The following is a 26173-nucleotide window of genomic DNA, read 5'->3' as shown; positions in this document are numbered from 1 at the left end:
TTTAGGGGCTTAAAACAATATAAATTTATTATTGTGTAGCTCTGGAGATCAGAAGTCTGAAGTGGGTCTCATTGAGCTAAAATCAAGACATCAGCAGGGCGGTCTTCTAACGGCTCTTGGAGAGAACTGATTTTCTTGCTTTTTCCAGCTTCTAGAGACTGCCTGCATTCCTTAGTTCACGACCCCCTTCCATCTTCCAAGCCAACAGGCTAGTGTCACTCTGATTTCTGCTTCCATCATCATATCCCCCTTCTCTCACTCTCCTGCCTCCCCCTTTCCTTTCTAAGGACTCTTGTGATCACATTGGGTCCACCAAGATATCCAGCATGATCTCTCCATTTCAGGATCCTTAATGTATTCACTCCTGCAAAGCCCTTTCTGCCCTGTAAGCTACCTTATTTGCAGGTTCCGGGAATTAGTACATGGATGGGGTGGGGGAGGAGGGGCGCGTTCTTCTGCCTACTCCAGTTTGCATCTGGACCCTTACCACTTACTAATTGTGTGACCTTGGGCAAGTTAGTTTACCTCTTGTTCAGTTTCCCCATTCTTAAAATGGGCATAATGCTAGTTCTTACCCCATAGCATTTTAGGATTACATGAGTTAGTATTTGTCAAATGTTTATGATAGTGTCTGACACATAGTAAGTGCTATGGAATTGTCTGAAATCTATGAAATAAATAAAAATATACAGTCTTTGACCTAGCAATACTATTTTTTGTAATCCATTTTGTAGAAACAAAATTATATGTATCCATGCATTAGGATGCATAAAACATTGTCCATATTGGCTGGCCATAAAGGGAGGAAGGAAGAAAAAAGAAAAGAAAAAATTCATAAATAGGAAATCACCATCATGTCCATTAACAGGAGAATGACAGTTGTGGTCCATCTGAACTATAATGAGCTATTAAAGAGGATACGTTAGATCTATACTTAATAGACCTAGAGCAACATCTAGAATGAAAGTTATATTAGAGGAGGAAGTTACCAAGTAATGGTATAGCTTGATCTCGTTTTTTTAAGTACAAGCATCAACCCCTCAAAATTGCTGTGGATATTTGAGCCAATTATTTACCCTCTGAATGTGTCAGTTTCTTTATCTGTGAAATGAGGATAACAAGTTCTCTCCTAACGGGCTCTGAGGATGAAATGGAATGAAATATATTAGGTTGATGCAAAAATAATTGCAGTTTTTGCAATTATTTTTAACCTATTAAACCACAATTACTTTTGCACCAGCCTAATATCAAGTCCTTAGAATCCTACAAGCAGCTTCATAATCTGGGCATTTGTGTAAAGTGCTTTGTGTGGAGCGAGGATGTTCCCCTGGTGACTTCCGATGTGGGGAAAGGAAATTCAGATGTGGTGGGAAGAGACAATTAACTTTAAAAAAACACATCGTTGCATTGTTTCACGAATGGAGGCTAGCTATTGTTACTTTAGTATCTTTTTTTTTAAGATGAACTCTTTATTTATTTTTTAAAATTTTTTTATTGGGGACTATTGGGGAACAGTGTGTTTCTCCAGGGCCCTTCAGCTCCAAGTCGTTGTCCTTCAATATAGTTGTGGAGGGCGCAGCTCAGCTCCATGTCCAGTTGCTGTTTTCAATCTTTAGTTGCAGGGGGCGCAGCCCACCATCCCATGCGAGAATCGAACTGTCAACCCTGTTGTTCAGAGCTCATGCTCTAACCAACTGAGCCATCCTGCGGGCCCCTAGTAACTTTTTTTATATTCTAATGTTTTATTAGTAGTTTGGATACTCTCACCCTAACCACAAACACTGGATTGGGAAAAGCACGAACCTAGAAATATACCATGATTCAAAGGTCTGCAATTTTATAAGAGGAATTTAATAAAAATTTAAAAGGAAAAAAGCAGGAGAGCCCTTAATCAGGCCTACCTGTGTGTCCGCAGCATCTACTGCCGAGGCTGCGCCAAGCCACTGTGCTGCACATGCGCACTTCTGGATAGTGGCCACAGCGACCTCAAGTGCGGCATCGGCGTGGAGATCCAGCAGCGGCAGGAGGAGCTGGACAGCATGACGCAAGCGCTGCAGGAGCAGGACCGCGCCTTCGGTGCGGTGCAGGCGCAGATGAACGCCACCATCGGCCGGCTGGCGCGCATGCGTACTGACACGGAGGAGCTGATCCGCGCGCGCGTGCGCCAAATCGTGGAGCACGTGCGGGCGCAGGAGAGCTTGCTCCTGGAGGCGGTGAACCAGCGGTACCAACGCGACTACGGCGAGATTGCGGGCCACATGGGCCACCTGGAGGCTGTGCTGCAGCGCATCCACACGGGCAGCGCTCTGGTGCAAAGGATGAAGCGCTTCGCCTCGGACCAGGAGGTGCTCGAGATGCACGCCTTCCTGCGGGAGGCGCTCGGCCGCCTGCAGCAGGAGAAGCCCCAGGACCTGCAGGCGGCCGTGCGCACCGACGGCTTCGACGAATTCAGGGGGTGCCTGCAGGACCTCATCTCTTGTATCACCCAGAGGACAGGTGAGCGGCCAAACCACCCTCACGGCCGGGCTGTTTACTGCTTAGGGGCTGGTGCGTTGATGCTGCCCTCTGGGCAAGACAGGGCAAGAAAGATCGTCTCCATGGGACAGAAAAGGAAACGGGTTTTTTCACTCTCTTGAGTTTGCCCTGACTGAGGCTGCAGCCACTCGGAGGGGCCGTGCTTTACGCATTCACAAAACCCTGTGGATTAGCTGTGATCTTTTGACACTTGCGGAAATTAAGAAACTACAACACTGAGAAGCAGACCCCATGTCATTTTAGCCCCAGGGGGACCAACCACTCCAGGACGTCCTCTTAAGCCTCTTGCGTCCAGCCACAGAGAAGTGCGCTGGACCGTGAGGTAGGGGCGGAAGCGGGCTGAGAACACCCGCTGTGGTGGTGGGGTGCTTACCCAGAACCACACCATGCTCAGTGGAGGTGACCCTTTGCCCCCCGGGATGGCCTGCCATCTGGACCAACTGCCAACTTCTGTGGGCCCTGGGCACTTGAGAAGTGGGAGGTGGCAGACCAGTCCCTCATCTCAAGTTGTCCAGCCCAACTGGGAGACAAGATGGGGCACATCACATAGCTGGGGAATACAGTACTTGGCTCTGCAGCCCAAATCCAGGAGTTGTAGCAGCTCTACAGAGCTGGATATGCCAGGGGGCTTCCAAGAGACAAGGGGGTGGGGGTGCACAGGAGGGCCTCCGGGGTGAGAGGCTACAATGGCTTTCTGATGAAAGCTCTAGGCTAGAATCTGAGCTCTGGACAGCTGGTGTGAAGAAGCGGAGGGAGGCAAGAATCTGAAGGTCCCCAGGCAGGTGCCAGTGATAGAGGGCCCGCTCCCTCCTGCCCTGGGAGCCGATGGACATGGGCTCACAGACGTATAGCCCTAGAGTGGGTATGGACTTGTGCCTTCTCCAGCTCGGCAGTGAATGTCACCCATATACAGGAAATGACCCCACAGAGTTTAAACAGCTTGCCTTGGCTGTGGCAAAGAAAGGAATTACGTATTTTATTCTAAAGCACAGATTTAGATTAGGTTTAATGAAAACGAGGCTATGGGTGAGGAGTATCATGGGCTCTCCGTCTGTGGAGACGTCAGTGAGCAGTACGCCTTCAGCTCTGTCACATTTGCTTTGGTGTTGGCCTAGAGATGGAGAGAAGTGCCCTTGGGGCTTGGAGCCAAAGGCAAGCACTCTAATGCCACCCCTTTCTCCCTTCTGACGAGGTTTATGCCCACTGCAGTCAGGGAGCTTTCCTTCCAACTGCCACCCTCTCCTTGGAGTTGCTCCAGTGCTGCAAGAGGCCCTGGAGAAGGGGTCTCCAGGAAAAGCAGCAAGGACATTCCCTCTTTCCCTCTGCCACTGTCCCAGGCCAGGATACCTCACCAAGGATGCCCCTGACCTGCCTATGTCCTACTTTGTTCTCCAGATGCAGCTCCACTGAGGAGAGCCAACCCGGAGGTTGCCAGCAGTCCCAGGGACCCTTCTGCCGTTGACCAGGTGAGATGGGTTTGAAGTTTGAAGGGGACGTAGTATGGTCCAGCAGGTCAAGCAGGTTGGGGATTACTCTGTGTCAGAAAGGAAACTGAGTCTTGCTGACCTCGGGTCTGCAGGTAATAGAAAAGGAAGAATGCCTGAGAAAGGGATAGCAAATGGCTGGACTGGAGCTTTCAGTGGGAGGGAGTAAAGGAAGGTTTGCTCTGGGTTCCCAAATGCTACAGTAGCTGTTGATGGGTTCAGGAGCTGTTCGACCCAGAGGTGGACAGGAGGTGAAGAAGCTGGTCACCAGTAGGTGCCCCTGATGACCTCTCCCTTCTCTGCACTCCACCCCAGATATGTGGGCCTTTTCTTGGGGTCAACATGTCGACCTTCCCCTCCTTTCCCCCTACACATGGTTCTTGGAGAGGAATAGAGAATGGGGCCAGGAGTCAGACTGGGTTCCATTGGTGTGATTTCAAGGCCACCATATATCTAACAACCATAGTTTCTCAGGAAGGTGCCCATACCCCCTCTAATGTTGGCATTCCCTCTGCAGTGTCCCTGACCTGTGGCTGTTCAGCTTTCATGCACATACCACCAGCGACAGGAAACTCGCTCATTCTTGAGGCTCATTCCCATGTCTGGACTGCTCTGACTTAGAGTGCTTCCTTGGGTGGAAATGCAATGGCGCCCTAATGACTGTGCTGCTTGTATGCATGGTTTCTCTCCATCAGGGTCAGCTTCCTCGGTTCCCAGGCACCTGGTCTCCTCCCCATCCTGCTCAGCCAGGTTTCTGGGCCCAGGACTGATCAGACTTCCATGGAAAGCAGGTCTACTGTTGGGGTGATCAGGGTGGCAAGCCTTCCTAGCCTTGCTATGACATAGCCTACAGAGAGAGATGGCTGAAGGCTGAGGCAGTAGGACAGGCTTCCTGGAGGAGGCAGGATTTAAGATCTGAGAGTTTTAGAGCTAGGAAAGAGCATAGAGTCTAACCCCCCCTTCTTTCAGAGGATGAAGCTAAGGCCCTGAGAGAGGGTGTGACTTAACCTGAGGCCACCTGGTGAGCTAGGGGCCTAGGAACCAACACCGAACTGCTTTGGGTACTGCATCCCCATATACACTGCTTCAAAAGTTAAAAAAAAATAAAATAAAATAATTAATTAAATTTTTGAATAGGTAATCACATAGTTAGAAATAAAAACGTAGAAATGTCTCACTCCCACCTTGTCCCCCATCTGTCCGTTCTGATGCCCACACGCCTATCCTTATTATAATAATTCTTATATATCCTTACAGAATTTCTCTATGTAATTCCAAGTAAGTACGATGAGAGATACTTGGTTTTTCCGATCTCTTTTTGTACAAAGATAGCAGTGTTGTGCCCCCGGCGTTTTAGCCAATGAGGTATTCCTTGCTGATACCTCTTTGCCCCTGTGAGCGGGCCATCGCATGGATGGAGCATGCGTTGCTTAGCCAGTTCTCTGTCCGGGCATGTTTAGGTTGTTTCGCATTACGAACAGTGCTAGAATGAACAATGTCCCCAAAGATATCATTGAATATCGTGAAAAGTGCCCTGGGTCCACCGATCTCAGCTGCCTCTCAGGTGCCAGTTGCTGGTTTGTGAGCAGGGAGAGAACCCGTACTGTCTGTGTAAGGTCCAGGCATTTGGCCGGGTCCGTCCTGAGGTGACCTGGCACGATCTACTGCTAAGCAACTTGAACTTGGAGCATCAGAAGGATGCTCTTTTTGCGGAGCCTCTTGCGTTCTTGAAATAATAGGCGTGGGGAGCGGGCACCACTCATCCTTCTTGAAACTGTTGGTTAACTTTCATTGCGACCATGTGCCTAGGTGGAGATGATGACAAAACATGCCCACAGGCTTAGCTAGGACTGCTGGGATCGGGGTGGGCGCTCTGGCATTTCCCTCCTTTGTTCCTCATAGGCTCTTTTTGTAACAATGTGACAGTACTTGAATGAAAAACAATAAAAAAACAATGTAAAGCTATAAAACAACTATAAATCAGTCATCATGAATTGTTTTCCCCTCATGTGTCCCCTGCTTCATTCACATTGGAGGTGGGTATGAGGGAGGGTGGGTCAGAGGCAGAGAGGGGCCCTGCCTGGGGGGAGTTCACAGCCCACGGCCCACAGGGAAGTCTTTACATGCCAGCTGTCCATAGCGCCAGACAGGAAAGGGCAGAGCGCAGGGTCTTTTCAACTTTATAAAAACATATTTTAGTGGCGATAAAATACACTAACATAAAATTTACCTACAAGTGGCATTACTGGATCATACATAAAGTAGTTCTAGTTTTTTTTTGAGGCCCTGCCATTCAATGTTCCACAGTGGCTGCACCATTCTACATTCCCACCAAAAGTGCACAGGGTGCAACCTTGTGGTTGAGAGCCCGCGCTCCAACCAACTGAGCTGTCTGGCACTGGCCCATGTGGAAATTGAACCGGCAGCCTTCCGTGATAGGAGCATGGAGCTCCAAGCACCTGAGCCACCAGGCAGGCCTGAAAACTCACCATTTTAAAGTGACTTTTGGTACACTCACAATCTTGTACAACCATCCCACCTATCTAGTTCTAGAATATTTTCATTACCCCAAAAGGAAACCCCGTAGCCATGAAGCAGTCACTTCCCATTCCCTCCTCTCCTCCCCCAGCCCAGGAGCCACCAAGCTGCATCTAGCTATTCTGGATATTTCACGTAAATGGAAACAGAATATGTGTCCTTTCGTGGCTGGCTTCTTCCCACTTAGCATAATGTGTTCGAGGTTCCTCTGGGGTGTGTCAGAACTTCATTGCTTTTTATGGCTGCATATGGCCTGTGTGGCCATACTGCATTTTGTTTACCCACCCTCCACTTTTCGGCGAGGTGAGTAGAGCTGCTGTGAACATTCATGTGCAGGGTTCTGTCTGAACATCTCTTTTCTGTCCCTTTGGGTACATACCTAGGAGTAGAATTACTGGATCATATAAAAATTCCATGCCTACTTCCTTTTGTGCTGGATATTCGAAGCACTGAGCCCTGTGCCTGACAGAGCAGTAATAAAAACACTATTCATTTATTATCATTATCGTGTGCTAAGTGCCAGGTGCTCTTGTAAACATTTTACTGGAGTAACACTTCATCTCCACTACCCTGTGAGGTAGATACTCTGGTCACTCCGTGTACAGAGGGGTACTGAGGCCGAGGAGTCTGAAATGATTTGTCCAAGGTGTGCAATGGCTGTTCTAACCCAGGCAGAGTCGAGGCAGAGTGAGGCTAGTTTCACGTCAGTGGAAGGGTGTCCTTCCTGTTACACCTCTGCTGCTGTAGAACAGCTGGTGCCAGTAGCGGGGAGCACTTTGTCCCGGAGTTGCGTAGGCTAGATGTCCAGCATGCCTTGAGGAGTTGTTGGGCAGTGATCTCTGGATGCCAGCACATCAGGGTCACAAGGAGGTGACGCGATGGAGGGTGTGGGGAGGACTCATGGTCCCCAGGGGGCTCTGGGCTTTGGACCGGGCAGCCTGCACCGTGGCTGGTTGAGCCCCTGGGCATTGGACTGACCCCAGGCCTGGGTTCCCAGCCCTGGTCCTGCTGCCCAGTCATTTCTGACTCTCCTTTCCTGACTTTGCAGCCAGAGAGGGCACAGATGGCTCAGGCACAGCCAGTGGGGCTGGCTGACTCCCAGCCTGTGGCCGTGGTCCAGTCGGTGCCTGGGGCACACCCTATGCCGATGTACGCCTACTCCATCAAAGACCCCTCCCACAGAGAGGTGAGTTCTCCCCATCGCCCGCCTCCCCTCCCAAGCATCCAGATCCCACCAGGCTGTGAGAGAGAGAGCTGGGAGAAAATCCAGACCTTAGTCAGCACCTGCTCTGTGCTCTTCCTTGCCCTTGGCTGCCCCGTCAGGAGGTTCTCTGCTCTGAGCAGGAGCCACTCCCAGGGCCATCAGGCCGGCAGAGGCTGGTGGTCAGCAGGCAGGGCCAGTGTGCATTGCATCTTGGGAGGGTTTTCTGTGTGGAGCAAGGCATGGTCTGCATGGAGGATAGCGGAGGGAACTGCAGGAGCAAGGTGGCATCCACAGGCCCCTGCCACCTGGGTCTGGGTCTCTGCCCACCACCCCAGGACCTCTGGAGCACCCTGACCTGGCCCTGTAATTCCCCACTGCGCAGGAGTTCTCCAACACAGCCACGTCACAAAAGCGGAAGTCCTGCCAAACCGACGGCTCCAGGAAGGTTATCAAGATGGAATCTGAGGCGGAGAAGGAGGCCAGGCTGGCCCAGAGCTCCCCTGAGCAGCCCAGGCCCAGCACCTCCAAGGCAGTCTCGCCACCCCACCTGGACGAGCCCACCAGCCCCAAAACCCCCACCGTAGGAAATGAGGTCTTACTGCTCAACAGCAACCATACGACTGGCGACTCTGCGGAGGCAGGTAGGGAGGGAGGCGTCAGCAGGGGCTGAGGCCTCCACGCGGCCCTCCAGGGTCTCTGTGGGGCCCCTCGTCCGCATCCTGAACACACCCAGGGTGCCCAAAGCCAGTAGCATTCCGTGTCTTTCTCTCAGCTGCCACCAAATGGGGCAAGGAGTGCCCATGGTTTGCCAGGGGGTGAGAGTGAATGCACATTTTACTATGTGCTTTGCTGGGTTCCAGTGTGGGGGGCAGGAGGGGCTGGAGCCCACAGATCCTTCGCTCCTTCCCCCAACACACTCTTATAGAACCCAGCGCCATGCGTCTGCACAGCGTGGGTCTCCCCAAGAAGCACTTGTCTGGTGGGTGCCTAGCACGCTCCCAGACAGGACTTGGGTGAAGTCCTGGCAGTTCCCTAATTTTCTGCCGGAGGTCCCCATGTGTCCTAGATATCGTTCATGGACACTGCAGGCAGAGAGTTCTTGAGCATGAGGTCAACCCGTAGAATTCTGGGATGTCCCAGACCGTCCAGCTTTGTTTCCATTGTACATCCCAGTCTGAGCCCTGCGCCTGCTCACACGCAGCCCCAACTGCTGTATGTTCCTTGCTCACAGGTGCTGTTGGGACATCAGATGGTTTTGATTAAGTAGGCACTGCGTGTCTTTGAACTTGAACATATCAGCTCACAGGGCTGGGAATTGGAATAAACCAGCGTGCTTCCTCAGGAGTGCGAAAGGTTCCAAACCAGGTGGGCCTGTCAAGCCTCCTGTGCGGGGAGCAAATTGTGTATTCGGGGCCACCACTGAGTGGATGTTCGCTCAGACAGGGCGCAGCAGGCAATGGTGGAAAGCCTCTGTGAATAAACAGACCCACATGGGCACACACGGTGACTGTTCACATTCCCCCCGCAGGGCACATGTCACCCACCCAGCCCACGGGCCTACAAGGAGTCCCACGGAAGAACTGTGAGTTGGGGTGGCAGCAGGCATCCCCAGCAGGGCCAAATGCTGCCCCCCTACCCCTTTCCGAGGAGCGTGTCGTGGTGATCAGCAGCTCAGACGACTCCGATGCTGAAAACCAGGTGAGTGGCCCAGAAGTTCGCCCCCGGACTTCTTCCTGCCCCCAGTCCAGGTCCCAGGGGTCACAGCCGCAGCAGGGGACTCTCACACTTGCCTCGGGCCTGGGGAATTGTCCAGAGAGGCAGTAAGTCTTGAGTTGTCCTGAGGACAGTCTCCAAAGGCCAGCTGTGGGCATGGACCCCCCCGCTCTCCCTCCAGACCAGGGCAGAGGCCTACAGTAACCTCTGTTCTCTTCTGAAACGCTGGTAAAGTGCTTCCTCTGGAACCCTCCCTCTTTTCGGGACTAGCCAATGCCTTTGCTGGGAGCGTCCTCATGCATTTTCTGGCCTTGAAGCCCTCAACAAGGAGGGTGGACAGCAGTGAGGACCGCTGCAGGAGTGTGAGGGCCTGAGGCAGCACCGTACAGGGCCAGACAAGCGAGTTTTCACACCACGTAAGAGACAACTTTAAAGCCATCCTATAATGGAACAGTGGCTTTGTGGGTTGTGACCCTTCTGTCCCGAGGTTTGCTAATGGGGGTTGGGCAGTGCCCTGTCCAGGGAAAAGGGGGCTCTGAACAGAGTGCAAGGTTGGATTGGGTGGCTCCTGAGTCCCTTCCAGCCCTCAGTCTGAGGTTCTGTATTGGAAAGCACGCGGAGCCCACGGAGACCGATGTACCACACTCCCCGCCAGCCCACTCCCTGCTGAGAGCTCCAGGAGCGTCCCACCCCAGCCGGGCCTCCCATCTGCCCCGTGGCACATGCCACCCCCCGTCTCGGCCTCCCCACCGCCCCGCCGAGGAGGCTGTCATCCCCGATGCTGAGTCTGCCAGCCCGCCTGCCGGACACCAGGAGCACGATGCCATCCATCGTGGGGCCAGCTTCCTGTCTCGGCGAGCGCAAAGAGCCATCCGCCTTCGCCATGTCTTCCGCTTGCCGCTCAAAATGCATTGTGTCCCCATGTGGACTTGTCCTTCCCCTGCTACCATCCCTGCCGTCACAGGGCCTCCCAATCATCCTGCCAACACCCAGGAGTGTCCTGCCCGCCTCCAAAGGGCCAGTGACCAACCCCGCCGGGCACGAAGGGCAAGGCGGTCCCGCGGCCTCTCCCTCCGAGGATCCCCCCACATAGCCCAGTGGCTCAACAACTTCTTCACTCTCCCTCTGTCCTCTGTGGCTCCCCAGCTTGATGCCTCTGTTAGGGGGTACAGGGCAGGAGGCAGAGCTCTCCAGACTCTTGGGGCAGGAGTCTTCCCCCAGGATTCTGACAGAACCCCCTTGGAGAATCCCCAGATCCAGGCCCCACTGGAAGTCCTACCACTCCGCCCTCCAGAGAATCCCCTCACCAGCCCAGACTCCACTCATACAAGCCTCTGAGGACCCCATGTTGGCCTCCATCCTCTTGTAACCTTGCGGCCAACACCTATGCCCTGCTTCGGCCTCCTCCATCCCACTGCCCAGCCCAGCCCACACACACCCACAGGCCCTGCACACAGTAGGTATTCATACATCTCCTTCAAGGAGGGAACCAAGGAAGGAATGGCTGCTTGGACTCTGGGCAGAGAGACCAGTCCTCTTCAGTCGAGAGGGCAGACAGATTCAGGCCACCGCTCCTCGCATGCCTGGGCCTCTGCCCAAGAAAAGAAAGCTTCTCTCACCCTTGACACCCCAGCCCCCTACCCTGCCCTTTCCACTGGGCCTCTGCCAGGGTCTAAGCCCATGAGAACAGTGTCAATCCCAGGACCTGGCAGATGTGGCTGCTCAATAAATATTTGTTGAAAGATCACCTTGCAAACCCTTCTTCCATGACCAACAGATTCCCTGCTGTACTTAGCTCTTCCCTGCAGGTGGCTTTTGTCTTCTCCCTGCACTGGAACTTGGTTCTGTGGGGTTGCTATGTCCCTCTTTCTCCCACATCTGAATGTCTGGTAGGAGTGGGGTCAAGGACCTCTGCCCGCAGCCCTCCCACAGCTGCACTGAAATGCCCCATAGAGACCTCAAACTCATCTCTTCCTCTCAGCGAATTACACCATCTGCCCAGTTACACGAGCTGAGACCCGGGGCCACCCAGGACACTCCCCCTTTCTATTATTCCTTGTAGCCAGTTTATGTTTGACTCTTGTCTTTCCATGTCCTACATTCCTCTGGAATCTGGGTACTTCTTTCCATCCATAATCTTGATAAAATTATAACAAAACAGCGTGGGTGGAGGTGAAGCCTGGGAAGGCAAGAGAGGAAAGGACTGAGTGCCATTGCTCTCCCCAGACTTCTGGAAGTCAAGTGGAGGAGCTGACACCAGCCACGTTTGGGTGGTAGGGGTGTCAGTCTAATCCTCTGTTGTCAGCCAGGAGCTAGGTGATGCCTGAGGTTAATCAGGGAAGGAGGGAGAGGCACGCACCTTGCAGGTTATGAAGAATTAAACATTTAGAAGCAGCTGCTCACCTTTGAGACCAGGTCTGGAGGAGTGGAGAGCCAGAGGACCACTGCTTTTGTGTAGGCTTTCTTCAGCCACACAGTTTTTAAATTAACCATTATAGGAGTCCCATACTTTTGAAAAGAACTTTAGCAGAAAACAAATTAGGTCCCCCTGCTATATTTCTCACCCACCTTCTGTGCCCCTTCCAGACCCCTGGTGCTCATAGAGTGTTGGCAGCACCGTGGAGGGGGCAGGGCGATACGCGCTGGGTGCTCCAGGCTCCTGCGGCTCCCGCGTTCCCATGTCCCCCTCGCCGTGGCCTTTATCCGACCTTCCAGTGTGTGACAGTTGTAGAATACTGGCCTGCTAAGATACTGAATTTCCCAAGCGTACCAGTGCCTGTGCTGCAGCTGTGTCAGAGCTGCGCGGCAGGCCCGAGGGGCTCGGAGAGAGGCTGTGGGCAGGAGGGGCACTCTGAAAGAGCCCTGGACCTGCTGGGCATGGCAGAGGGGCTGCAGTTGGGTGGCGGGGCAAGCCCCGGGCCCGATGATGGAGACCTGGGGAGAGGATGCTGATTAAAAACAAGGGTCGTCAGCAGTGCCTCTGCCCTCAGCCCTGTGTTAGCAGGCGAGCCAGAGGAAGATAGGTGTTGTTACCGCCTGTGACATGACTGGTCCCAAGGGGGACAGCCCCTGGCAGAAGTGGCAGTGGGGACCAGCAGGGGAAGGGATAGTGATACTGCGAGTGTGCACATCAGGTTACCAAAAGGTGCTCAGCGGAGGAGATGGGAGCTGCGTCCCCTGACGGGCTGGCCACAGGCTAGCTAATGGGATGGTCCCGTTCACAGGAACACGTGAGGTATCTCAGAGGCCTTCCAGACTTTGCAAGAACTGGGGTTTTATTTCTGCAGAAACTAGCAATGCATGTGTCTTGCAAACTAATCCCAGCTGTTGCTTAAAGCTTGGGTGCTGAGAGAGTCTAGTACTCTTGATAAGCAATGTCATATTCAGATACTTAGGAAGGTATCTTCAGGTGACTGGGTGCTGCATATCACAGGGTTTGGCTCCTGTCTGGCTGATGACCAAACACGAACTAAATCAGTAATTAGGACAGTTCTCAACCCTGCCTGGCACTGATCACTTGAGGTTTTACCAGCGACAGGATTCCTAGGCCCCACCCCAGAGATCCGAATCAGTCTGGGGTGCAGGCTGGGCATCAAGAGTTTTTCAAGCTACTAATGCAGAGTCAAAGGACAACCCTGAGAGAAGTGGGATTCCGTTGCAGACCTGTATCAGATGTGTATGTATCAGCCTTGAATGGAGGTGAGACGTACCTCCTGGGATATGGACCCAGCAGGGGAGAGGAGAGCTGGATCTTCCCAAAACCTAGCCTTTTGGAAGGTGATTAAGATGTCAACCCAGCTGCTTCCTAGCAGCAACCTTGGGATGGCCTTTAGACCCACTGGGTTGAGTTGGAATGTGGTTGACCTGCTAAGTTGTTGTGCGATGAAAATGAGGGAAATACAGCTCATGAACCAGATTGCATGTGTATCCCGAAAAAAAAATCCTGGGTTCCTCATGGCTCAGTCTAAGAAACACAGTCCATTAGCCAAGTATAATAAGGAAATTCCAGTATTTGCTTGTATCTTTGAAAGACTATTAAAAGAGATCCAATATGCAAGTCATAGCAGCATTTCTTACATTCCTCTCCTGCTTTCCTTCAGCTCTCATCATCTTCCTCTCGCTTGGTCCTCAGTGTGTCTGCACTGTTCACTTCCTGTCCTCGCACGTGGACTCACATCTCTCCTCACTGCATCCCTGCCCGTCTTTTCCCTGCCAAGCAAACCTTAGCCTTTTGCAAGGAAAGGCCCTTTCCTGGCGTCTGGGGTTGTGGTCTCCACCATTGTCCCAGCCTCTGCTCCCCACCCACTCAGTTATCCTGACGTGGGGCTGTGGGGATGAAACAGGAGCGTTTTCCTTAGTGAGCAGGGGTAGAAAGAGGTTTTGTGCCAGAGCCTTTATGGGTTGATGGCCCTTCTGTTAAACCTGGGTCCTTAGAGAAGTCTCTTTTAAATGTACCGGTACATCCCAGGGAGGGGGAATTGAGTTTACAGCGGGCTAGAGTTTAGTGGAAGGTGTTCCAGTGAGACCAGCCCCACAGGGAAGCCATACTTTATGCAGGTCCCCAAGGGCAGGGGGAATCTGGGAGGAAGGGGAGTCGGGGTGAAAGATCCAGCTTCCCTCCATTGACAAATTCAGCAGACAAGGGGTGCGCTTTTATTAAGGGAGTCGGCAGGGGCTTCAGTAAGTTCAGGACAAAGGACAGTTCCAAGAGTATAAAAGAGAAAATGACCCCAGGAAGCTCGGATGGCCATCATAAATGACCCGGGTATAAAGATGGGGGAGCTGGCCCATCTGCCGCTCTTCAGGGAGTTTAACCTTTGGAAGAGAATACCTGAAGAGAAGATTCTGGCTCTAAGGCCTGAAGAGACTCGGCAGAAGGAAGGAGACAGGTGGAGCCCCCAAGGCCACTGCAAGGACTTTTGCAGTGATGTTGGAGGACAAAGAAGAAGGAAGACTAGAAAGCCCAGGGTGCCATGTCGGTGGGTGGCAGAGAGGATTCAGCCGCTGGTGACAGGGAGCTGAGGCCCAGGGGAGGGTACAGCAAGAGAAGTCCAGCTTCCCACCAGCCCAGGTGCGAGAGCACCACTGTCTTGAGAACAGAATAGACTCTGGAAATTGGGAGAGAGAAGGCACTGGATTCTCCCATGGGGAAGAAGGCCCGGTCTCTGGCGCACCAGCCAGCAACTTAAGGAGATGCTGTAGAAGACTCCTTCCAAGGGAGGGCAGGAAGCCGGGAAGCAAGACCGTGTCAGAGCAAGACATGCAAACTCAGCCTTTGACATACCACGGATTCAAGGGTACTGATATGCAAAGCATTTGCCAAAGTCTTTTACTAGGGCCTTCTGTCTAAAGTCCCAGAACTCACAGGCTTCTCTAAGTCAAACCAGTTCTGGATGGGTTCCTCGAGAATATCTGCTTCTATCAATGACTGGGAGGGAGTTGGGAGGCCCAGGGTAGGGCTAGAAGTGCAAATAAAGTAAAATTCCGCCACTGCTAGGAAAATCCAGCATGTAGTACCTGTGGCTGTTAGTAATTTCACTCTTAGCTGAAGTTTTGTTCAAACAAATGTTTCACCTGGCCAGTGGGAGGGCCTAGGAGAATATGCTAATTGTCTCCCAGGCCAGGGACATTACTCAGAGGCCAGGGCTCATGGAGGCCTCAGATGGCTCCAGGTGAGGCCGCTCCATCAGCCAGCCAGAAGCAGTCCATAGAAGGAAAGGCTGGGCCTGCTCTGGACTGTGTCTCAGCAGTGCCCCCAGCCAGCCCTGGGACGCTGGCCACGTCCCTTCCTCTGGGTCGCTGGCTAGTGTCCGCAGGTGGCACTCACAGGAGATTCTGAGCAGGCCACCAAAGTCTGAACGTCTGGATTTGGCAGCTGTGCAGACGACGAGCAATTCCATATTGTGAGAGGCTGTGTCTCCCTCTGTAGTCCCAGCCCCTCGGAAGCCAGAGCCCTTCCCCTACCCTGAGGCCTTTCACACTGTTCTCGCCTTGGTGCTGGAGAAAACAGGGCCTCAGGCTTCCCTAAGCAGCAGGCAGGGTCTCCAGGCTCTGAGTTTTATTCCTCCCCGGTTCTCCCAGGCTCTGTGTCCACCTAGATGTGGCATCCTAGGGGCCGAGCAGTCCTCCACCTCCCCTTTGTGTAGGACACTGGCACCTCAGTTAGCTTTGGGGACAAGAAAAGCCAGACTCCTGGCCCCTTCCAGAGAAACAGCTGGGGTTCAAGATGAGGCTCTTTCTTCCTCTCCCCACTTCATGGTGTTTCTTGAGTCTGCTCAGAGATGAAGTGAGGAACACACACCTCTGGCCCTACTCACCATAGCACTGGGCTCTCCCCCAACCTCCACACGCAGCACTACTCACCCCTGCACACACTCGCTCACGTGTTCACCCTTTCACACATGCATGTGTCAACACAGGTTCACAGCCCCTCGTGCACACCCAGGTGCACACACACTGGCCACATGATTTCATCCTCACCCCTCTTCACTCACTAATGTGTGTGCCTGTGGCCATGCACAGCCCACACACGTGCACACGTACATCTATGTCTTCATGCACACATTCTCTCACGCACGTGTGCTCACCTAGACACACTTCCCTTCCCCGATGACAGGCCCCCCATCATGTGTATGCAGAGGCTTCGGCCACACCAGTTTGCTCTGTTCCCACACACTCACATTCACGCACACACCTGCTCATGGGCACACACTCCTATTACCAGTATGTTCCCTCTTGCCCTTTGGACCCCTGACCTGTTGATTTTTCTGTGTTGCAGTCCTTCCGAGAGCTGGATGACAGCAGCGGCGAGTCCAGTGACCTTCAGCTGGAGGGCTCCAGCTCCCACAGGGTCCTGGATGACAGCCTTGCCAGCCCCCAAGCAGAAGACAGGCCCCTGGTTTTCTTTGACCTCAAGATTGACAATGAAAGTGGGTGCTTTAGTGGCTATTCCCAACCCTTTCTAGCTTAGTCTCTAAGTCCCCAAGTTAAGTGCAGGCGGAGTCATCTGCAAGGCCCAGAGGAGCCCTGAGCTCTGGCCAGTGACCACAGCCATAGAGGGGGCAAAGCACTGCGTCACCCTGGGACTCCCAGGTATACCCATTGGTTGTTTGAATGACAGCTGCCTCGACCAGTGCCTGAAAGCGTGAGGCAAGCGCCTCTAGGAGTTCACCTCTGGTGAGGGCGTCTCTTAGACGGAGAGCCTTGGGAAGACACCTCTAAAAGAAACAACGTGGGAAGTCACTGCTAGGAGACCGGCAACCCAAGCCAGGCCTTGGGCTGTGACTGCACATTTCTGAGTACAGAGCCCAGTCTACAGGGCACTTCACAGGGAGCCCAACAGAGCTGAGGTCACAGAGAGATAGGACCTCTTCTCCCAGAAGCCCCTCAACTCCCACAGTGCTTGCCGGGGGTCCTTCCCTGTGGCACAGACCCAGGCCAGGCCAAGCCCAGCCAGCCAGAAGCAGCAGGTGTTCCCACAGGACAGGGACTCACTCGCAGACCTCGCAGCAGGCTCTGGGCCACACTGAGTGTAGTAGATGGGGCAGGTGTGCTGTCTGTCCCAGGGCTCCACCTGGCTGGGAGCCTCAGCTAAGTGACTGATGGGATTGGAGGCCGGGGGCAGGGAATGGAGGGCCAGGCAGAAACAAGACAGACAGGACGGACCCGGATGTAAAGAGTTTGGTGAGCCCTGGGGTAGGTGGCAGAGGAGTGGGGAGCTGGAGTCCTTTGCAGGTAAGCAAGGGGCGTTGGACGTCCAGCCGACCTCCTTCTGCCCCCTCCCCACACAGCCAGGGTCAGAGCTGCATTTGGAGGCTCATGTTTGGTTGCTGGCAGCAGGCCCCAAGCTGGGGTCTCTGGACGGCGGCCCTAGAGGTCCCCCACTGCCGCCTGGTGCCTGCCCTGCCCCTGGGGCCTCACCCTGCCCTTCTCTCCTGCCCAGCCCAGAAGATTAGCCAGCTGGCCGCCGTGAACCAGGAAAGCAAGTTCCGTGTGCTCATCCAGCCCGAGGCCTTCAACATCTACTCCAAGGCCGTGTCCCTGGAAGTGGGGCTGCAGCACTTCCTCCGCTTCCTGAACTCCATGTGCCGCCCCATCTTGGCTTGCTATAAGCTGTGGGGGCCCAGCCTCCCCCACTTCTTCCAGGCCCTGGAGGACATGAACAGGCTGTGGGAGTTCAAGGAGGCCACCTCAGGCTTCCTAGCCACCCTGCCCCTCATCCAGGAGCGTGTGCCCCAGGCCAGCAGCTTCAAACTCAAGAGTCTGGCCAAGACCTACCTGGCAAGAAACATGAGCGAGCGCAGTGCCCTGGCCGCGGTGCTGGCCATGCGTGACCTGTGCCGCCTCCTCGAGGTCTCCCCGGGCCCCGAGCTGGCCCAGCACACCTATTTCTTCAGCAACCTGCAGTGCTTCGCGTCCCTGCAGCCCCTGGTGCTGGCCACCGTCCTGTCCCGGGCCGAGGCCCGCCTCCTGGCCCTCCACAATGTGAGCTACACGGAGCTGCTGACCGCACACCGCAGGGACCCACAGAGGGGCTTGAAGAAGTACGGCGGCTACCTGCAGGACCCCGCGTCACCCCCTGCCCAGCGCGCTGTCAGCCTGCAGGCTCTGAGCGGCTACTTCAAAGACCTGCTGGAGAGGACGGCCTTGGCTCAGGCAGAGGGCACCTCTCCCCCTCTCACTGGCCATAGCGTGGCCTCCCCGCAGAGCTGAAAGGAGAGGATGACTAGCTTGGAATCTCTGGGGTCAGAGAGGGACGGGGTCCGTGCGCCAGGCTCCGCCCATCACAGCATTCCCAGTTCCTGGTCCCTAGTACTCAGCTGGCATTAGGTCCAGCATCAATTCTCCTTCTCTGGGACCAAATTCCTCTTCTCTAAAAACCCTACAGATAACGTTCCAAAGCCAAGCAGCCACCTGCCCCTCCTGAGGCCCTCAGATAACCCATGCAGGGCCTGGGAGCACCTGTGGGTTAACTCATCAGATCCCTGGCCCTTCCTTTCCAGGAGCCAGAACCAAGTCTTGGGTGATGAAGGGATGGCTTCTGGGCTCTCTAAGCAGCCCCCAGCTTGCCCCAGACACCTGACTTGCCACTTCCATGAGTGTCCTTGCAGTGCTTCCCTGACCCCCGGCCGCTGCCTGGGGGACCTGCTGACACTGCCTACAACACCAGTTGCCCATGGGTACCCAAAGTGCCTTCTAAACCAAACTGTCCCCAGTGCGCTTGGGTTCTCCTCGCCACTGCCTGCCTGGAGGCTGGCTCGCTCTGAAGCGTTTTCATCCCCAGAGGGCCTCACATCTGCAGAGGCAGAAGCTGCTGTGTCACGTCTGTCCCCACTTACAAAGTCTGACCCTCCACACTTGCTTCCTTCCTCTTGGCCATACAAATGCCGCCCCTCAGTGGAGCCTTTCCTTTTTGGTCCTCAGGCCACCAACCCCTCTCAGCACGACCCTTCACTCTGTCTCCACTGCCCACCCCAGCCCTCCTGAGGAATGTCCTCTAACCCAGCACCGTTCTCTGTGTAGTCCAAGGACCCAAACGTTGGCTTCTGACGGCCTCTACCCCGGACCTCTGCGATTGGATTGTCTGGGGTGGGGCCCAGCAAGCTGTTTAGTTTAGCAAGTTCTCCAGATGATTCTGATGCCTGCTAAGTTCCAGAACCATTGCTGTGTAGACTGACCCTCAAAGGAGAAGCAATGTGAATCAGCAGAGAAAGTCCTGGCCCAGCCCCAACTGTGTGCATTGGAGGTGACTTAGGAAAAGGCCCCTTCCTGAGCCGCCATGTCCCCACCTATAAAATGGGCTGGTTGGCTCAGAGTCCAGTCCAACTCTGCCATTCTGGGGTTTTAGGAATGGCCAGCAGGCCACTGAGGCCATGGACAAGACGGTTTCGTTCTTGCACCCTAGCTCCCAGCCCTGAGCTAAGGTCCCCAGCCTTGTGATCACTCCTGAGGGCAGCAGCAGGACACAGAAAGGCCAGGGCCGTCCCCTCTGACAGGCAGATCCACTCTGCCTGTCCCCTTCCCTTCCTTCTTCCTTGGCTCCCTGGGACACAGGGACACAGCCCAGACCCTCAGCCTCTGTGAACTCAGCTTCCACAGTGGTGAAATGTGTGTGTCCACACGTCAGCCCCCATCCAGTGGGTATCCCGAAGACACACTGAGGGATTACATAGGACCTCGCCACCATGGCGGGAGTGCTGCCTCTAACAGTGAGCTCTGATGTATTTAAAATAGGATTCTGGTTTAAAACAGATGCTGGCTGAAGCTTGGTGAGCACAGACTGACAGGGAGAGGGGCAGGGCACAGCAGGCAACCCAGCCTGGCTGTGATGACTGCTGTCTCGGCAGCTGCCAGGAGGCCTCACCCTGCCTGAGGACACCCACTGATTTCCAGCCCCACAATGCTTTTTCAGAGGTAGTCGATGCTAGGTTTTTATAACAAAGGGCTGTTCTACCTTCTCTCCGCTTTCGCAACCTTTAATAAAGACGTGACTCTTTAAAGCCTGGTGCCCCAGTCCCAAACTCTGTTCAGCCCACCTTAGGAGCCACTGAGCAGCCTCTTGCCTGGTGAAGGGGACGCTCCCAGGCCTGGGGGAACTGTTCTTTGTGGAGACCTTTCAGGACTTAGCAGAGCAGAGCGCCTCACTGCTGAGTGCCTGAGGGCCTCACGGATGCAAACCGCCCCCCATTCTAAGTGGGGAAACCAGGGTAGGCCTTCCCCAGGGTCATCTCCAAAGGGGAGAGCCACGTGGAGGGAAAGAAGCGACAACTGCCAAGAATTACTCCTAGAGGGAGTCAGGAGCCAGGGACCAGGGTGTGTAGGAACTTACCTCTGCTCCCTGCTGGGTAATCTGGTCTCCTATCTGTGTCCCCAGAGCCACAGGTGGTAAAAGCCCTAACAAGGGAGGTAGGGGAGGCCCGGTATACTAGCAGTGTGTGACTAACGTGTTGCTGTCTTGGATGTTACGGGTGGAATTCACGTTAGTATCGGCAGGGATTCCCGTGACAGGCAGTGTAGGTGTCAGCACTCCCCTGGCCTGGGTGGGCAGTCAGGTAATGTGATTTGGTCACTGCCACCACCCTCGACCGCATCTCCCTGGCCCGGATGCCCAAATTCCAGTCCCGGAGCTTTTAGTCTCTAAGAGCAAGTCCAAACATGTCACCTGTACTTTATCTTTGAATTCTATCGGAGGTTTATCCAACTAAGCATGAGCCTGCTGGCTGAGAGGTCAGGACACTGAGTTGCAGCCCTCCGTAGCCTACGACTGGTCTGGGTCAAGCTCAGGCTCCGACTCTGAAAAATGAGATCATAAGGATAGATTTGCCCTCATAGTATCTTGTGTGATCAAATGTTTGAAAACAGTTCTTTAATATATGAAGAGCCATACAAATGTAAGATCTTGTTTTACAGACAACCGAGATGACAGTGTTCCTGCTGTTATAGAAAAACAGATATTAGATCTTAGCCAAAAAAAGTACATGGGCCTGTCTTCAGGGGAATGAGGAACAAGATGTGGGGCAGAACAGAAAACGAGTCCTGGGGTCTGAGGGAGGCCGGAAGGAGAGCAGTGGGTGCTCTATGCCCTGAGGACACCCAGATGGGAGAGTTTCGCCACGAGGACCCGGAGCAGAGAACAGACTTCCTGTGACAGCCCAGCCCAGCCTTGGCGGGCCCTGCGCTGCTTAAGTACCGCCTTCTGAGGCCCCAGGGCTCATTGACACCCAGAAAGCTCACTAAAAACCGCTTCCCTCTCGCTCTTCTCCCTGCATCCCACCGGGCCGCCACCTGGTACCTGGCCCCGCTGTGCTCCCCTCTGCACCCTCCCCGATCCGGCGCTGGCCTGCCCCACTCCCCTTCTCATCCCTGCCTTAGACTCACTCTGACCCCTGGTCCCCACCCCGACTGTACTCCACATCTCAGAGCAGGCCCTGCTCCTGTCTCCTCCTCTGACTTCAGGCCTGTCCCCGCCCCTGTGCCTAGAGTAAGAGGGCCCTTTCTCACCTTTCTTCACTCACAGCTAAGAGAACCCCACAGACAGTGACACCAAATGCCGTGGCAGAGAGGGTAGGATATTGCGGACTCCGCCCAGAGGAAAGCAGAGCTGGGCTGGAGCTGCTCCCAGACGCCGCCAGCAGAGGGCGCTGCAGCCCCACCGGGCCGGGCAAGATGGCCGCTGCTCCCGGGGGAGGGGGAGGGGGAGGGGAGGGGGAGGGGGAGGGGGAGGGGGAAGGGGAGGAGGGGGGAGGGGAGGGGGAGGGGAGGGGGAGGGGGGAGGGGGAGGGGAGGGAGAGGAGGGGGAGGGGGAGGGGGGAGGGGAGGGGGCTGGTGGTGCCTGGACTTTAGGCTCAGGTAGCACAGTCTTTTCCAAAGCGCTACGCATGGGAGATATTTTTAGGTAGATGGTACACGGAGAAACATTTTTAAAATAGTAATCATTTCTGGAACATGCTCAGAATGACGCTACAGTGGGATTTTTCAAAGGTCTAAGGACAAATATTAAGTAGCTACAAGCTCAGAAGGAACATTATATCAAAACTTGTGACCGTGGAAGTGAGTGGCAATTTTGGGAAACCCTGGGTTACCAGTAGAATTAGAGAGCGGGTTATGGATAAGGGTGAGAGAAAAGGTCAGGGCCAGGTTAGAATTGGGATAAGGCTGCTGTGGGATTAGGAGTTGAGGTGAGGCTTAAGGTTAGGATTTGGGGTTATATCAAATTTAGGGTCACATTTGGTGATTAAGTCATGGAGTTAGGAATTTAATTAGGAATGGAGTTGGAGTCACTTTTGGGGCTGCAAGTATTTGAGATTTTAGCAACTGAAAGTCTATGAAACTATGGGCAGCTGAGCAGCAGCTTCTGAGGAAGACCCCCAAATATGGCCTCCCAAGGGCAGTGGCCCCCTCCCAAGCATTTCTCATTAGCACAGGTAACCTCATTCAGTCTCCCAACAGCCCTATGTAGTTACATCCTCCTCTTCAAGTTACAGGCGAACTTGGGGTGGCAGGTTGAGTTGCTTGGTCAAGCTCATTAAGCTTGTATGTGGCAGAGTTGGGATGTGCCCCACAGGAAGCCTGTGTCTGCAGGAGCCCTCTCCTATACTGCCGGCTGCATCGCTCAGGTGGGTGGAACCAGTTTTCACCTGTCTCCTTCCCATGCCCTCCTGGTCTGCTGGTCTCACAAGAGCTGAAATTCAGGTCCCAGAAAGCTCACACCATCTTTCTGTTCCCAGCACTTAAACTTACCTTAATTCTACCTTTTTCTTTCAGAGCAGTGCTTCTCCAATCTTTTTTCCCTAATATTGCCCCTATAAGGAACCTTTGTAGACATTGTTTCCTAGGCACGGCTCCCTGCAATTAAATTTTAATACCACAGCTATATTATAGACTCTTTAGGGTTTTCTACACACAAGATCATGTCATCTGCAAACAGAGAGCATTTTACTTTTTCCTTACACAGATATACTGTATATCTGTTCATGAACTCTGGTCCTTTAGGGATCAGAAACCACTGGAATATCTAAGATTGTTAATAGCTCCTCTTGAACCAGTTTTAACCCTCTGTGGGGTAATTTTGCCCCTGTTGAGAACGCGTGATTTCAGGGAAGGCCCTATCCCCAGTTAGGATGCCAGTCAGAAGTGACAGGGGGTGTCAACTCTCCATGTGGCTCAGCTCATAGGGGGAGGAGGGCGGTGGGACCAGGCTGCAGGGCGGTGGAAGGGAACATGGGCCAAGGACATGCTTCTCTGGGGTGGCCTAGGCCCTGGACGGAGCCTGCTGGTGGAAGCTGGAGCTGGGAGAGGGCTGGGGGCAGCAGCATCATTCATTTGTGTGTCTGAATCTAGATGTCAGCTCCAGACCCTTTGCACTTGAATAAAGCACATGCTTGTGTTAACTCTGTTGAGAGAAGAGTCTAGAATTTTAACTAACTCCCCTCCTCAAAAAAACAAAACAAAACAGAAAGTTTGGACATCTCCAACCACCCTTACAAAATGCATTTGCTGACAAGTGAGGGGAAAATTCCTTCCTTCTTGGCTCAAGGAACTTCCTTAAACTCATCCCAGAGGAATTCTTTAAAGACCAGCTGCCTGGACTATGCTAAAGTCAGTTTATAAATATAAATATCCTAAACTTGATTGCCAAGCAGATTGCAAAAACTGACTAGCTAACCACTGAAATTTTCCACGAAGCTAGCCAACCAAACAAGTATGATAGGAGATTTGCGACATCCTGTGTCACTTATCTGATTATCTAAAACTGTGGTTGTTGGCCAGACTGAGTGCAGAGGGCCTGGGGAGCAGAACTTACCCAAGGGCTGACTCTCTCCTGGAGTTGTACAGCCATAAAGCCCTGGCTGACACCACAGTGAGCTGACCCTACAGTAAACCCAACCACCCAAGGAGGAGGCAGAGGGTGGGCGAGGCTGGGCCCATGGTGGTACCCTCGTAGAGTCTGCCCAGGAGCAGGGAAGGGTGACGTGTGGTAGAACGTGGGCTTTGGACCTACTTCAAATGCCAGCTCTGCTGTGTGACCTTGCACAAACTGCTTACCCTTTGTGGTCATATGCAAATGGAAGGTGACAATATGCACTTCAAAACTTCTGAGGATTAAATGAGAACATAAATAAAGCACTAAACTTTGTGACTTGTCAATGCTCAATAAAAAATAAGTATACGTCCAACACCACGGAGAAGAAGGTATATTGTGCCGACTTCCGGAAAGCACTGTGGGTTCTCCCTCCCTTCCCCTTGCCTTCCTATCCCCTCCCCAACGCTCCTCTCCTGTCTTCATTCCTTCCTTCCTTCTGTCCCTTTCCTGGTTCGAGTTCATTTAGGATCCGGGTGAGTCTGCCTCCCTATGTCTCTGAGACTCCTGGACTGTCTCCTCTCTCCTGACCGGGTCACCCTGCAGGCTGCAGGCTGGAGGGATTTACAGCAGTCCCCTCCATCAGCCCCCGGCTGGCTGCCAGACACAGCCATCCGCAGAGGTCACTTTCTTGCAGCACAGGCAGAGATGTGGGTTGTACAGAGGAGGTCCTGGGAGAAGCCAATAAATACATCAAGTTTCCAGCTGGGTCTGAAGATAAGAGCTCGGGAGAGGAGGCTGAGGCATTCACCAGGCACTGCAGCAGTCCCCTTCCTGGCCCGTCAGCACTAGCTTCTCCAGGAAAGCTTATCTGGGGAGCTTCAAAGAGGGTGTGTGCAGCGAACTGTGCCTGGGGGGTTGTACTTCCTGTGAGGGCCCTGCATGGAGGGGCCCTTCCTCATTTTGGATGTGGTAGGGACGGGCCTGAGGAGTGAGAATGGGACAGATCCAAGCTGCTGAATCAGCTGAGGCAGGCAAGTGAGGAGAGACATATCCCCCATGGCACAGGAGGAGGCCGAGAAGGGAGAGAGACTTTTCCAAAATCTCCCAGGAAGTCAGTGGAAAAGCAAGTACAGCCCCCTGAGCCCTGATCTCCTGCTCCAGGCCCCCTTACACTGAATTGTACCTAGTTGTCCTAAAGATGTGGCCATTAGAACTGGCCTTGCCTGGGTGCAGAATTACAGACACTTCTGCAACATGCCACCTCAGGAAGGGCTCCCTTCCTCCAAATTGCTGCCCTAGCCAGCTGCCTGGCTGGAGGTCCTCTCTCTGAGGGGCCTAGCTGGGGATCAGCATGCCCTTATTAAAGCTGCTCCAATCCAGGGCACAACCGCAGTCTTTCAGGGTACAGGGGGCTAATAAAGGAGACCTGAAGTGGGCCACCTGTCCCATCCAGTACCGGCCCTCAGGGAGGCCACATCCACTGGAAAGTCTCAAGGGCCTCCTACCCAGCAAGGTCGATGATGGCCTCCAAGCGTGGCCTGTTCTGGACCAGAGAAGCTGCAGGCTGGGTGCATTTCCCAGCCCATCTGCTCTGTGACCTCCCTCTGGGCCTCTGTCTTCCCCCAATACTGTGAAGGGAAGCTCCAGGCCCCAAGCTGCCACTCTGGGACTCTGGACAGCTCCCGGTGCATTACCGTGGGTGTAGGTCGTTTTTTTCAGCCTTGACCTCAGGTGACCTGGTGGAGCAGATGGAGCCTTCTTGGAGATGGTAGTCTTCCAGAAGCCCCAAGCTTCACACACAGGGCGCCTGAGCATGCTGGGAGGTGCAGGAGCCTGTATGCTCTCTTAGGGCAGAGACAGCATCTGCCTAGTTCACAGTGCACCCATGCCAAATGCAGCCCTGGCAACGTGGGATATTCAATTACTATTTGTGGAACGAATTACATAGCAGACCCGTTTCTGTATGCCCATCCCTCAGCTTCTGTGTGCTTTGCTTCTGACAGTTCACACCTGTGATTCTCTTCTGAGGCCTGCCCTTGGGCTACTGAAGCTGATTGCCCACAAGCACAGAGAGGGGAATGCCTGGAAATTTCCATCCCCAGGGGCAGCCCCTGGCCAATGTCTGGCTGGTGTGCCTCAATGGAAGCCACTCCGCTGTTGTGCTGGGCTTCTAAGAGAGCAGCGCCCAGGCTCTCAGCCCTGCTCACAAGGTCTCTGGCTGCCCATGCATGGGCAGGACACACCCCTGGGCAAGCACTTCTATAACTAGTTGGCACATAGCCACTGTTGTTCTACATTCTGTGTCACTCCCGTGGCTGCTTCCGCGGCTGTGATAATGGCAGATACATAGATGTTGCCTCCTGCGCCCTAAGCGGCTGCCATCGGGGCTGTGATGTG

General features: G+C 53.9%; 1 protein-coding gene across 4 annotated transcripts in view; it reads left to right on the top strand.

The window, feature by feature from the left end:
- The window catches only part of PML (PML nuclear body scaffold), a 35158-nt gene extending 15193 nt beyond the window's left edge, over positions 1-19965 (top strand). Inside the window, exons 3-9 of one of the 4 annotated variants that reach the window (XM_081050313.1) lie at positions 1916-2496; positions 3931-4001; positions 7606-7743; positions 8144-8402; positions 9290-9459; positions 16253-16403; positions 17422-19965. In XM_081050313.1, the coding sequence (XP_080906439.1) occupies positions 1916-2496; positions 3931-4001; positions 7606-7743; positions 8144-8402; positions 9290-9459; positions 16253-16403; positions 17422-17429 (1378 nt within the window). In that variant the 3' untranslated portion in view covers positions 17430-19965. Of the gene's footprint in view, positions 1-1915; positions 2497-3930; positions 4002-7605; positions 7744-8143; positions 8403-9289; positions 9460-10086; positions 14988-16252; positions 16404-17416 lie in introns of those variants that run through there. The other 3 variants (XM_081050311.1, XM_081050314.1, XM_081050312.1) reach the window with 3 other exon arrangements.
- Positions 19966-26173: the final 6208 nt, after the last annotated feature.

This window comes from Rhinolophus hipposideros, assembly GCF_964194185.1.
Source record: "Rhinolophus hipposideros genome assembly, chromosome: 5".
NCBI classification, from domain to species: domain Eukaryota; kingdom Metazoa; phylum Chordata; class Mammalia; order Chiroptera; family Rhinolophidae; genus Rhinolophus; species Rhinolophus hipposideros.
This window is presented reverse-complemented; position numbering and strand designations above follow the sequence as displayed.